General features: G+C 42.0%; 1 protein-coding gene across 10 annotated transcripts in view; it reads left to right on the top strand.

Moving 5' to 3' along the window:
* Positions 1 to 14,547, top strand: part of FAM13C (family with sequence similarity 13 member C) — a 286,605-nt gene that overhangs the window by 195,994 nt on the left and 76,064 nt on the right. For all 10 annotated transcript variants that reach the window (XM_027531041.1, XM_027531047.1, XM_027531046.1 and 7 more), the window contains one exon: positions 11,665 to 11,783. In XM_027531041.1, the coding sequence (XP_027386842.1) occupies positions 11,665 to 11,783 (119 nt within the window). The remainder of the gene's footprint in view (positions 1 to 11,664; positions 11,784 to 14,547) is intronic.

Here is a 14,547-nt window from a genome sequence, read left to right as displayed (position 1 = left end):
TTCCTAATGATGCTGCCTAAGGCCCGCTGGACTTCACATTCCAGGATGTCTGGCTGTAGGTGAGTGATCACACCATCGTGGTTATCTGAGTCATGAAGATCTTTTTTGTATAGTTCTTCTGTGTATTCCTGCCAACTCTTCTTAATATCTTCTGCTTCTGTTAGTTCCATACCATTTCTGTTCTTTATTGTGTCCATCTTTGTATGAAATGTTCCCTTGGAATCTCTGATGTTCTTGAAGAGATCTCTAGTCTTTCCCATTCTATTGTTTTCCTCTATTTCTTTGCATACATTATAGGCTTTCTTTTTTTTTTTTAATTTTATTTTATTTTTAAACTTTACATAATTGTATTAGTTTTGCCAAATATCAAAATGAATCCACCACAGGTATACATGTGTTCCCCATCCTGAACCCTCCTCCCTCCTCCCTCCCCATACCATTCTTATCTCTTGTTGCTATTCTTTGTAACTCCACATTCAAATGGGTATATCTTTCCTTTTCTCCTTTGCCTTTAGCGTCTCTTCTTTTCTCAGCTATTTGTAAGCCTCCTCAGACAACCATTTTGCATTTTTGCATTTCTTTTTCATAGGGATGGTCTTGATCACTGCCTCCTGTACAATGACACAAACCTCCGTCCACAGTTCTTCAGGCACTCTGTCTATATGATCTAATCCTTTGAATCGGTTTGTCACTTCCACTGTATAATTATAAGGGATTTGATTTAGGTCATACCTGAATGGTCTAGTGGTTTTCCCTACTTTCTTCAATTTCAGTCTGAATTTGGCAATAAGGAGTTCATGATCTGAGCCACAGTCAGCTCCCAGTCTTGTTTTTGCTGACTGTATAGAGGTTCTCCATCTTTGGCTGCAAGGAATATAATCAATCTGATTTTGGTGTTGACCATCTGGTGATGTCCATGTGTAGAGTCTTCTCTTGTGTTGATGGAATAGGGCGTTTGCTATGACCAGTGCGGTCTCCTGGCAAAACTATGTTAGCCTTTGTCCTGCTTCATTTTGTACTCCAAGGCCAAATTTGCCTCTTGTTCCAGGTATCTCTTGACTTCCTACCTTTGCATTCCAGTCCCCTATAATGAAAAGGGCATCTTTTTTGGGTGTTAGTTTTAGAAGGTCTTGTAGGTCTTCATAGAACTGTTCAACTTCAGTTTCTTCAGCATTACTGGTTGGGGCATAGACTTGCATTGCTATGATATTGAATGGTTTGCCTTGGAAATGAACAGAGATCATTCTGTCGTTTTTGAGATTGCATCCAAGTACTGCATTTTGGACTCTTGTTGACTCTGATGGCTACTCCATTTCTTCTAAGGGATTCTTGCCCACAGTAGTAGATATAATGGTCATCTGAGTTAAATTCACCCATTCCAGTCCATTTTAGTTCACTGATTCCTAAAATGTCGGCGTTCTCTCTTGCCATCTCCTGTTTGACCACTTCCAATTTGCCTTGATTCATGGACCTAACATTCCAGGTTCCTATGCAATATTGCTCTTTACAGCATCCGACCTTGCTTCCATTACCAGTCAGATCCACAACTGGGTGTTGTTTTCGCTTTAGCTCTGTCTCTCTATTCTTTCTGGAGTTATTTCTCCACTGATCTCCAGTAGCATATTGGGCACCTACCGACCTGGGGAGTTCATCTTTCAGTTAGCTACATTTTTTCCTTTTCTTACTGTTCATGGGGTTCTCAAGGCAAGAATACTGAAGTGGTTTGCCATTCCCTTCTCCAGTGGACCATGTGTTGTCAGTTTGGTGATCATGTGATCAGAGATTAAACCTGTGCCCCCAGCAGTGAAAGTGCAGAGTCCTAACCATGAGACCACTTACGGCAGTCCCTCCCATGGGCTCTTATTGTATACACTGTTTAGCAGCCTAATTTTTAATTTAATGATATATCATCAGTCCCATAAATGCTGGTGTTTCTCAAGGTTCTCTTCCAGGTTTTTTCTTCTCTCCCTTCACATATTGAATGGAATTATACCACTTGTAGTTTTAGTCACCTTCATGCTTATTTCCAAATATATATTCCTGGCCCTGATGTGCCTCTAGGACCCCAGCCCATATAGTTATCATTGCCACCTTGATGCTACCCGGGCACAACACCCAACTCTTCCATAACATTCTTTCTCTCCCTGCCTCCATCTCAGGGAGCAGCAGTATTAGTCATCCCATTTTTCCAAGCTAGAGATTTGACATCATTTTCAGTCCCTTCTCTTTCTCATTCACCTACATCCTGTCAGTCACCTGTTTAATATCTTTTAAACCAGTCAGCCTTTCTTCATTCTGACTGCCACCTCTGTAATGCCAAGTGACAATCATGTCTTACCTGGGGTACCCTGATGATCCAGCTGTCCTCCTTTCTTTCAGTGTCTCTCCTTACCTTCTAATCCACTTGCCTGACAGGCCCCAGATGGTTTTTCTCCAGTGCAAATCTAAACAGGTCTTACAATTTTCAGTGACTTACCATTGACTTCAGAATAAAGTCCAAACTCTTGTAGGGCTCATATGATCTGGCCTCTTCCTGTGCCCTGCTCACCTTGTTGGTCACCTCCCCACTTATATTTGACTCCAACCATAACATAGCCAATGGCCCTGAGTTCCTTGAACATGCCAGTCCCTCACTGACACCTGTTTGCCTTGGTACATTCTGTCTCCCCATCTCTGCTTCATTCTTAGACCACTTCAGTGATGCTTCTCCCATGAACTGGGTCTGGTGTCCTTTCTGTGTGTTCCCAGAGCATCTCACACATAGCTTTATCCTAGTGGAGAAGGAAATGGCAACCCACTCCAGTACTCTTGCCTGGAAAATCCCATGGACGGAGGGGCCTGGTAGGCTGCAGTCCATGGGGTTGCTAGGAGTCGGACACGACTGAGCAACTTCATTTTCACTTTTCACTCTCCTGCATTGGAGAAGGAAATGGCAACCTACTCCAGTGTTCTTGCCTGGAGAATCCCAGGGACAGGGAGCCTGGTGGGCTGCCGTCTATGGGGTCGCACAGAGTCGGACAGGACTGAAGCGACTTAGCAGCAGCAGCAGCAGTGTAGAACTGCTCATACTATCACACTGTACTGCAATAGCCTGTGTGTGGCCACCAACACCACCGTTGCCACCACCAGACTATGAGCTCCCTGAGGGCAAGAATTAGGGAGGACACAGAATGTGGTGCCTAATAGAAGCCACATATTGGAATGGAAAGTGAATGTATAGGTGACCCTTGGTTAACATGGGTTGGAACTGTGGGAGGCCACTTATATGCAGATTTAAAAAAATTATGGTACCTGTATTTTCATTTTACAGATCTTTAAATGAACTAAGTGTGGGGAAAAGTTTGTGTTGACTAGAGATCACAACATGTGGAATCAAAAGAAGAAGGGTTCAAGTCCTGTTTCTATCCAGGTGGTTTCAGCTTCTTGCTTGTGAGTGAGTCACTTATCTATTCCTTGGTTTTTGAGGCAGAGATGAGAATATGCAGATTTTTGACTGGGAATGTATACTCAGGCACCCCTAACTCCTGCATTGTTCAAGGATCAGCTGGAGTCAGAAACCCAGGAAGTCCGTAATGCTGAAGAAGTGGCCTGTTCCTGAATCCCAGGGGTTTTAATGGTCAGGTCAGAGGGTTCAAATGCCTTGAGGGGTCAGGCTGGTTCAGAGGTCATGTAAGCAGTTTTTAGGGCCTAGGTGCAGTGGTTTGAGATCCTGTGCTGCTAGGGACCAAAGCAGAGTGATGAGGTCCAGAGTGTGCCCTCTGCTTTTCTCTGAGCTTCTTCCTGTTTGAGGTCTTCTGTAGACTCAGTGACATGTTGCAGTTGGTTTGAGTGAGTTGGGAGCTTGTACAAGGCCTCACTCCTCAATGGGACAGGAGCAGGCATGAAGCTCTCTGGAGTGAGACACTTGGATTTGGGGCCTGCAGGACACCCTGCCTCTCTAGCAGCTGGTTAATCCAGCCACTTTTAAGCTCATTAAAGGAGGACCTTCTGGTCTTTGTGAATCTCTCTCACTTTGGAGTCCTGTGTTCTTTATCCACATGCTTCAGAGGAGCAAAAATGAACACCACTGAGGACCCAAATGTCTGGTGACTCTATCTGATACTCTTGTTTGCTCTCTAGACCTTACACCTGTTGAATGTAACTGTGTTCATGCTGATTTGCATGGAATATGTCTTGGGTCTACAGTGATAGTTACTTTGTCTAATGGGACCCAAAGATTGGAGGTGTTCCAGACGCCCAGCCTCTTCACAAATCTAAACCTTTCAGCCTACATTTACAGCAAACAGTTGTCAAGGAAACAGCACAAACCAATCACAGGCCTCTAACTCAGCTTTACCTTTATCTTACCCGTGAAAATATGACCCACCAATCTTATAAGGAATTCCTGTCCTCCTAACCCATCATGCTCTCCCTCCTCGTTGCCATTTCAAACGCTCTGTAAAACTCTTGAAGTGAAGTCGCTCAGTCATGTCTGACTCTTTGCGACCCCATGGACTGTAGCCTACCAGGCTCCTCTGTCCATGGGATTTTCCAGGCAAGAGTACTGGAGTGGATTGCCATTTCCTTCTCCAGGGGATCTTCCCAACCGAGGGATCAAACCCAGGTCTCCTGAATTGTAGACAGATGCTTTACCATCTGAGCCATAAGGGAAGTCCTAAAACTCTTGCTTGCCCAGAATCCTTTGGAAAGAGTGTTCCACTGTTCATGAGGCCCTTTACTCTCCCAATTCAGAGGCTGTATTCCCTTGGATAAAAGACATCACACTTGTTACTGAGTTATTTTAGTTTTGTCATTGAATAATGGCGACAAGATGGGACCTGAAGACAGATGCTGAAGATTGCAGGAACAGTTCCTAGATGCAGATGAAGGTTCCACCAGAGCCCTCTTGGTTTGCTGGCTCTTGGGCCACTCTGCTTCCAGTAGAACTCTGCTTCTTTTGCATTCTGAGCTCTTTGAGTTCATTTGACCTAATTCTTGTAGGCAGAAAATTGAATTGTGAGAGACTCTAGGTTTTCAGGGTGAGGCTTAAGGTTTCAGGAACAGTGTGCACAGGCAGCTAGAAGCAGGTAAATCTGCTTGAATTAGAGAGGATTATTTCAAGGGAAAATAATAGATACTCCTCAATCTAAATGAAGCAAGATGGCAGCCATTAGGGGACTCACAAAACTACCAGGTAAGCATTCATAGCATAAACCACAGGTGAACTTGGGGGAATAGGAGAAGACATTCAGAGATTTTTGATCAACAGCACATCAAAATCTAACTAGGCACAAGTCAGACTACTAAAAACCATCAAGGCATCTTGCACTATAAATAAATCTTTTTTCAGTTGAGGTAAATTTGGTACATAACACACTAGTCTCAGAGTATAACATAATAGATTTTGGCATATACTACAAAAGTGATTGTTACAGTAAGTCTGGTTTTCCACCCATCACCATACAACTTCACCATTTTTGCCCACCTCCAGCCCCTTTCCCCTCTGATAACCACTGATCTGTTCTTTGTGTCTATGAGTTTTGTTTGTTCATTCATTTTTAGATTCCACATATAAAGTAAAATCATACAGTATTCGATGATTTTATGCAGCAGACCCTGGTTCGATTCCTAGGTCGAAAAGATCTTCTGGAGAAGGGATAGGCTACCCATTCCGGTATTATTGGGCTTCCCTTGTGGCTCAGCTGGTAAAGAATCCGCCTGCAATGCGGGAAACCTGGGTTCAATCCCTGGGTTGGGAAGATCTGTTGGAGAAGGGAAAGGCTACCCACTCCAGTATTCTGGTCTGGAGAATTCCATGGACTGTATAGTCCATGGAATTGCCGAGTCGGACACGACTGAGCAAGTTTCACACACACAGTTGTTTTTAACTTGGATTGTTGGAGTTTTTGTTGTTGTTGTTTTTGAGTTATATGAGTTCTTTTTATTTTGGATATTCAGTTCAGTTCAGTCGCTCAGTCATGTCCGACTCTTTGCAACCCCATGAATCGCAGCACGCCAGGCCTCCCTGTCCATCACCAACTCCTGGAGTTCACTCAGACTCACGTCCATCGAGTCAGCGATGCCATCCAGCCATCTCATCCTCTGTCGTCCCCTTCTCCTCCTGCCCCCAATCCCTCCCAGCATCAGAGTCTTTTCCGATGAGTCAACTCTTCACATGAGGTGGCCAGAGTGTTGGAGTTTCAGCTTCAGCATCAGTTCTTCCAAAGAACATCCAGGACTGATCTCCTTTTGAATGGACTGGTTGGATCTCCTTGCAGTCCAAGGGACTCTCAAGAGTCTTCTCCAACACCATAGTTCAAAAGCATCAATTCTTTGGCGCTCAGCTTTCTTCACAGTCCAACTCTCACATCCATACATGACCACTGGAAAAACCATAGCCTTGACTAGACAGACCTTTGTTGGCAACTGGAAGTTAATAGCTCTTAAATCCCCTTCACTTGTATTGCACAGTCCCCCGCCCATCAGTTTATTCTCTGCATCCATATATATGTTTCTGTTTTGTTTTGCTTGTTTGTTTGTTTTGTTTTCTAGATTCCATATATTAGTGAAATCACATGGTGTTTGTCTTTCTGACTTATTTCTTATGTCTTTCTCTTTCTGACTTAGCATAATGCCCTCTTGGTTCACCCAAGTTGTTGCAGATGGCAAGATTTCATTCTTTTCTTATGACTGAGTAATATATTCAATATGCCTGTATGTGTTTATACGATTCTCTTTTTTCCTTCCCTTCTTCTGTTGATGGACACAGATTGTTTTTATATCTTGGCTGTTTGCTGCAGTGATCATAAGGGTGCGTGTATGTGTGTGTGCAGGCTAAGTAACTTCAGTCATGTCTGACTCTTTGCCACCCTGTGTACTCTATGGCCCGCCAGGCTCCTCTGTCCACGGGATTCTTCAGGCAAGAATACTGGAGTGGGTTGCCATGCCCTCCTCCAGCGGATCTTCCTGACCCAGGGATCAAGCCCACATTTCTTATATCTCCTGCATTGTCAGGCGGGTTGTTTTCCACTAGTACTGCCTGGAAAGCCCATAAGAGTGCATATATCTTTTCAATTAGTATTTTTGTTTTCTATGGATAAATACCCAGATGTGAAATCACTGGGTCATATGGTAGTTCTGTTTTTAATTTTTTGAGAAAACTCCATGCTGTTTTCCATAGTGACTGTCCCAGTTTGCATTCGCACCAACAGTGCATGAGGGTTTCCTTTTTTCAGTATCCTCACCAATAATTATATGTTGGCTATTATCAGAAAGACATTCTGATAGGTGTGAGATGACATCTCCTTGTGGTTTTGATTTTCATTTCCCTGATGATTAGTGATGTTGAGCTCTTTTCATGTGTCCGTTGACCATCTGTATGCCTTTCTTGATGAAAAGTATCTACTCAGGCCCTCTTCCCATTTCTTAATCAGATTTCTGTTTGTTATGAGTTGTGTGGATTCTTTGTATATTTTGGATATTAGCCTTTATCAGATACATGATTTGCAATTATCTTTTCCTGTTCAGTAGGCTGCCTTTTGGTTTTATTGATCGCTGTCTTTGCCGTACAAAAGCTTTTTAGTTTTGACATAGTCCCATTTATTTATCTTGCTTTTGCTTGTAAAATCCGTAGGAGTCCTGCAATGTGTGGCCTGAAACCCTTTTTGGCCTCTGTGAGTTCAAAGGATGAGATAAAACACTCTTTTTGGGAAAAACAAAAACCTACTGTTTCTTAAAAGGGTTAAATTTTAATAAAATTGAAATTTCTGTTTTAAATTGTTTAGAAATTAGAAGGGCCTTATAATTAGGTCTCCAAATAGGGTGGTTTCTAAATACAGTGTTTAAAATAATATTATTAGTATAGAAACCTGAAACGTGCATCCCAACACAAAAAATAGTTTGCTTTCACTGAGCTCATTTGGGCTAAGTCTCCAAGTATTTCCTTAACACTAGTTGCAGAATATTGAGCATGGGAGGAATTTTTATAAAAGGATTATAATTATCATCATGAGTAGCTCCCATTCCATGGTATGCCTCCAGTTGGCAAGCAGTAAAATAGCATCTTGTTCAATACCCTCATGAGCTTGGAATGTTATCTCCATTGTACAGACAAGGGAAACAAGGTCCAGATAATGGATGTAATTTGTCTAAGGACACATACGTCACATACATGCAAGCAGAGCTATCTCACTTGAAAACCATTGTTTGGGGAAACTTGAGCAGTATTCAAGTAGCTGTAGAAGTTTTTGCAGGCAGCCACTATGTCTAAGGAAATATCAGACATGAATGGCAACCTTGCATGTGGTGTGTCTTCTTGCCTGACGCTGGGCGCTTAGAAAACTGAAACTAAAGGATCTTGGTGTTTCTAATTCATTTCTTTTTCTCAGCTCTGCTCCTACTTCCCATTTTACCCCTCTTATAGGAAAGCATTCCTATGGTTTTGCTTTAGAAGTTTGTGATGACTACTTGGCAAATAGCCCTGCCAAACTATTCTCGTATTTTAGAAAAATGCTTTCTGAGATGCCTCACAAACTGGCACTTACACTGACTTCAACCTGTACCCGTAAGAGAGGAAATTGGTCTGTGCTGTCACCACAATATACTGCACAGTCAGAGCCTGATTCACTGTATCACATGAATATTTTGACTGGATGACAGTAGCCGTCTGCATTTTCTAAATTTCTGATTTTGGTTTGTGTATTTCATTTTTCATGTAAAAAAGGGCTATTTTATCCTAAGGAAAGTTTGTCAGAGGTTTGGCATGGCTCAAACACTATAGTGTTTCAATTGCTGAACGCATGTAAGTCTTTCATTTTGGGTATGTGTGGCTTTGTACTGAATACAGATTCATTCTAACTTGGGAATGTTTATGATACTCTCTAGACTTGACTTCTGTTAGTTTTCCTAAATTAATTAGTAGAGTTCATCATAGGATGATGCAGCCAATCTAGTGATTTCTTTGGGTGAAGTATAGACAGGTGTGTGTGTGTGTGTGTGTGTGTGTGTGAGAGAGAGAGAGAGAGAGAGAGAGAGAGAGAGGGAGAGAGTGGGGAGGAGAGGGATACTAAGCATACTTAGGATTTGGAATTTATAAAAATTATCTGTCCCTTAGTTTTCAGAGTCACTTAAATTTCTTTATTATTATAAGAATAATGCATCATTATTTTAATGAATGTAGATGAGCACCCTAAAGAAAAAAAATGACATCTTAATGTTAGTCATTGTTAAGATTTTGGTTTACTTGGTCTCAATTTTATATGTGTGTGTATTTGTGTGTGTGTGTGTGTGTATACATTTATACATATATTTGATTTGGCAAAATTGAGCCTATGCTATAAATATTCTGGAGATTATATTTTCAAATCTATTTATTCATTAAATACTCTTCTATAATTTTTTCTTTCTTATATATTATAAAATTAATCTATTTTTAAAAATTTATTTATTTTAATTGGAGGCTAATTACTTTACAATATTGTATTGGTTTTGCCATACATCAACATGAATCCGCCACAGGTATACACATGCTCCCCATCCTGAACCCCCCTCCCACCTCCCTCCCCATTCCATCCCTCTGGGTCATCCCAGAGCACCAGCCCCAAGCATCCTGTATCCTGCATCGAACCTGAACTGGTGATTCGTTTCTTATATTATACATGTTTCAATGCCATTCTCCCAAATCATCCTCGCCCTCTCCCACAGAGTCCATAGACTGTTCTATACATCTGTGTCTTTTTTGCTGTCTCGCATACAGGGTTATCGTTACCATCTTTCTAAATTCCATATATATGCGTTAGTATACTGTATTGGTGTTTTTCTTTCTGGCTTACTTCACTCTGTATAATAGGCTCTAGTTTCATCCACCTCATTAGAACTGATTCAAATGCATTCTTTTTAATAGCTGAGTAATACTCCATTGTGTATATGTACCATAGCTTTCTTATCCATTCATCTGCTGATGGACATCTAGGTTGCTTCCATGTCCTGGCTATTGTAAACAGTGCTGCGATGAACATTGGGGTACATGTGTCTCTTTCGATTCTGGTTTCCTTGGTGTGTATGCCCAGTGGTGGGATTGCTGGGTCATAAGGCAGTTCTATTTCCAGTTTTTTAAGGAATCTCCACACTGTTCTCCATAGTGGCTGTACTAGTTTGCATTCCCACCAACAGTGTAAGAGAGTTCCCTTTTCTCCACACCCTTTCCAGCATTTATTGCTTGTAGACTTTTGGATCACAGCCATTCTGACTGGCATGAAATGCTACCTCATTGTGGTTTTGATTTGTATTTCTCTGATAATTAGTGATGTTGAGCATCTTTTCATGTGTTTGTTAGCCATCTGTATGTCTTCTTTGGAGAAATGTCTATTTAGTTCTTTGGCCCATTTTTTGATTGGGTCGTTTATTTTTCTGGAATTGAGCTGCAGGAGTTGCTTGTATATTTTTGAGATTAGTTGTTTGTCAGTTGCTTCATTTGCTATTATTTTCTCCCATTCTGAAGGCTGTCTTTTCACCTTGCTTTTAGTTTCTTTTGTTGTGCAGAAGCTTTTAATTTTAATTAGGTCCCATTTGTTTATTTTTGCTTTTATTTCCAATATTCTGGGAGGTGGGTCATAGAGGATCCTGCTGTGATGTATGTCAGAGAGTGTTTTGCCTATGTTCTCCTCTTGGAGTTTTATAGTTTCTGGTCTTACGTTGAGATCTTTAATCCATTTTGAGTTTATTTTTGTGTATGGTGTTAGAAAGTGTTCTAGTTTCATTCTTTTACAAGTGGTTGACCAGTTTTCCCAGCACCACTTGTTAAAGAGATTGTCTTTAATTCATTGTATATTCTTGCCTCCTTTGTCAAAGATAAGGTGTCCATAGGTGCATGGGTTTATCTCTGGGCTTTCTGTTTTGTTCCATTGATCTATATTTCTGTCTTTGTGCAGAAATAAATTAAATACTCTTTATAATACTCTTCAATACTTATTAGATACTGGTCTATAGTTTTTTCATAATTTTATTTATTTTTGGCTGTGCTGGCTCTTTGTTGCTGCGTGGCCCTTTCTCTGTTTACGGTGATTGCCGACTACTCTCTAGTGGTGCGCAGGCTTCTCACTGTGGTGGCTTCTGTTATTGCAGAGCATGGGCTTCATTGCAGCACACGGGCTCCCTAGTTGCGGCTCCTGGGCTCTAGACACAGGCTCAGTTGTGGCGCATGGGCTTAGTTGCTCTGTGGCATGTGGAATCCTACCAGATCAGGGATCAAACTCATGTCACCTACATTGGCAGGTGGCTCCTTTACCACTGAGCCACAGGGAAGCTCTATAATATTTTTAATGTTTGTAAAATTTAGGTTTTTATTATTACTTTTTCCTTATTCTGTATCTGGAATTTTTTTGGTTGCACTACATGTAGAATCTTAGTTCCCTGACCAAGGGTTGAACCTGCACCCCCTGCCTTGGAAGTGCAGAGTCAACCCCTGGAACATCAGGGAAACCTCTTTATTTTGTAATCTGGCAGCAACTGCCAGATAGAAAGAGCCTTCTTAAGTTTTGAATTACTCATCAGCCCTCTTCCCCACAGTCATCAGTGTGTGTATTTTCTATGGCTTGCTGCCCTGCTCTGTGACCCAGCCCCCACTGGAGAACCCTGTGGAACTGTTGACTGCTGCCGGTTCATCTCCCTTTCCTGTTTCTCTTGCAGGAGACAGAGCATGTGGTATCCAGCCAGTCGGAGTGTCGAGGGAAACCGGGAACACCGGCTCAGGAGAGTGCACACAACCCCACCTCCAGGTGCCAGGAAACTGTGCGAGTTCAACCAAGGTGGGCCCTTTGTTGTCAGAAGTTGCAATGGGCCTGGGGTTCCTTTCCCAGACATGGGAGCACCTGTGCTTGCTACCCCCACGCAAGAGGCAAGGCTTTCTCTCTTTCATTGGCATCACTATGAAGTCAGAGAAACTCTGTAATGGGGCCTAGAAGGAGAATCATTGAGTCTAAGAGAAATATAAATAACCTACTTTCTCTCGCTTCAGTCAGAACATAATCAGCCTTAAGGCTCAGAGAAGAGTACAGACCTTCTTGCCCTGAGAAAGAGAAATGCTGGTATAATTTTGTCCTCTTTCTTTCCATGCTAGAGATGATTAGTGTTTCTTCTGTGATCATGGTAATTAGTAATAATAGTGTAGGCATCAAGCCAATTGCTTCTCATATATTCTGTCATTTAGCTCTCGTCCCTTCCCTGATGCGACTTAGCAGCAGCAGCAGCCTTCCCCAGAAAGTGGATACTCTTAGCCTCATTTTATGGAGAAGGACCCTGAGGCTGAGACATTAAGGCACTTGCCTGATATTGTACAAGTGAAAAAGGCTGAACCAGAATTTGAACCTACGAATGTCTGATTGCAGCATAGCAGGTGTGGCTTCTTTGCTGATCCAAGAGATGTCTCTAAGCCCTGAAGTGGCCCTGGGCTGGCCTCTCTGGTCTCCTAGACCTGCAGGAGACAACTCCTGCGTCCAGGGCAAGAACATGGGTGGAGGCTGACTGCAGCAAGGCTGACATGGCATTCAGATGGGAGCCTGGCCTTGCAGCTGTCTATGGAAAGTCTCTTCTGGAAGTAAACAGAAGAAAGAATTCAGCCACCAGTCGTGCCAGCTGTCTTTGTAGGATCTTGTGTGCAGTGTAATCATAGCTCTCGGGAGAAAGGGAGGGCTGGGCTTCTGGCATGACCTTTCAAAATTTTTTCTGAGGCAGCAGAGTCTAAATGAATCAACAACAGGCAAGATTGGCTGTACTATGAAATTGTGCTTTTTTTTAAATTAATTTTTATTAGACTGTAGTTGATTTACAATGTTGTGTTATTTTCTGCTCTACAGCAAAGGGAATTAGTATACCTATTTCCATTCTTTTTAGATTCTTTTCTCACGTAGGTCATTACAGAGAATTGTGAAAAGGTCTCTGTGCTCTACAGTAGGTCCTTATTAGTTATCTATTTTATATATAGTAAAATTGTGTTTTTAAATATTCAGCATACTAAATTTAGAATCATAACACCTCAGATGGTTGATAGAGATCCTAAAATTAAGGTGATCTATTATCTGGTTGGATTCTTGGATATCTTTTCTCACCTTCTTTGCTGGTTGCCATCTCTTGTCTGTTTATTCTTATCTGACCTTGGATTGGGTGAGACTCAGTCCCGTTGTTTCTCTGCTGATCAGAATACTCACCCTCCTACTGGAAACCTTATTATAGCAAAGCTGTTTTACAGCCAGTTTAGACAGTGACCCTGTCTTATCCCACTAGACCAGTGACTGCCTCTCTCAGGAATAATAAGGCCAACTCTATTCCTATGCATATTTCAAAATTGTAAAAAAAGACACAGCAAAACACACAACAGACAAAATGAAAACAACAAACAAAATACACACTCATATTTGTGTGGCATGCATGGTGCCCTTTGGGATGAATATTCCACAGAGGCCGATGGGGAAAATGAGGTTAGTAATTCACCTTCTCAAAGATGCCAGATGTTTGGTAAAATTAAGACCACTTTCTATCCCATCTACACTGGAAAGGGTAAGTGGTATTATTGCTGCTATCAGAGGGCAAGTCAAATATAATAGGATTCTATGGTGGGGATTATTCACTTATAATTAGTAAGAACTAAGAGTGTTGAATTAGAGCAGTCCTCATGAGGAAACATACAGGCTAGCCCCTCTTATACTTGGGAATGGGAAGTTACAGTTCATTTGGATTCTCAGATCTATGGCACTTTTCTTCAGAAAATAAGAGATGCACATATACACATAAGTTTGTGTAACATTTTAGGAGGTTCCTAGACCTCTTCTGCATGTCAGAAAAAGGAGCCAGATACTTTGGTCACTGGGCAGCCTTCCTTGTTGAGTCAAGATAGTCTCCCCAACAGAGTGACCACTTCTTGCAGAAACAGATCTGGTCTGTCTTCCTCTACACATCAGCAAATCTCCATGGGACCCCAAATATTTTGTTGTTCTTTTATTCTTTTTCCTTCCTAACGTCCAAGTTCCACTTTGCTTTCTCATCTAGCAGCATTCCAGAATTGTCTATGCATCAGTGTTGACAATCACAGGATCTGGTGTCAAGTTGCAGATCAGGAGCTGTGAAGCCAGTTATGTCTGGCGTATTAGGTTTAGTATTTAGATTGGTATGGTAACTTTAAACTACAGAGTTATTTGTCACAACCATGGTGACGTCACCCAGGATCATTCTGCTGCTGATGCTGCTAAGTCGCGTCAGTCGTGTCCGACTCTGTGCAACCCCATAGACGGCAGCCCACCAGGCTCTGCCATCCCTGGGATTCTCCAGGCAAGAATACTGGAGTGGGTTGCCATTTCCTTCTCCAATACATGAAAGTGAAAAGTGAAAGTGAAGTCACTCAGTCATGTCTGACTCTTAGCGACCCCATGGACTGCAGCCTACCAGGCTCCTCTGTCCATGGGATTTTCCAGGCAAGAGTATTGGAGTGGGCTGCCACTGCCTTCTCCAAGGATCATTCTAATGGGACTTAAAAAAACATCTCAAAATATTACAGGGATTGTGAAATTTGATGAACTG

The sequence above is a fragment of the Bos indicus x Bos taurus genome, chromosome 28 (assembly GCF_003369695.1).
Source record: "Bos indicus x Bos taurus breed Angus x Brahman F1 hybrid chromosome 28, Bos_hybrid_MaternalHap_v2.0, whole genome shotgun sequence".
NCBI classification, from domain to species: domain Eukaryota; kingdom Metazoa; phylum Chordata; class Mammalia; order Artiodactyla; family Bovidae; genus Bos; species Bos indicus x Bos taurus.
The sequence above is the reverse complement of the archived record's forward strand: the minus strand, read 5'-3'. Positions and strand labels throughout refer to the sequence as shown.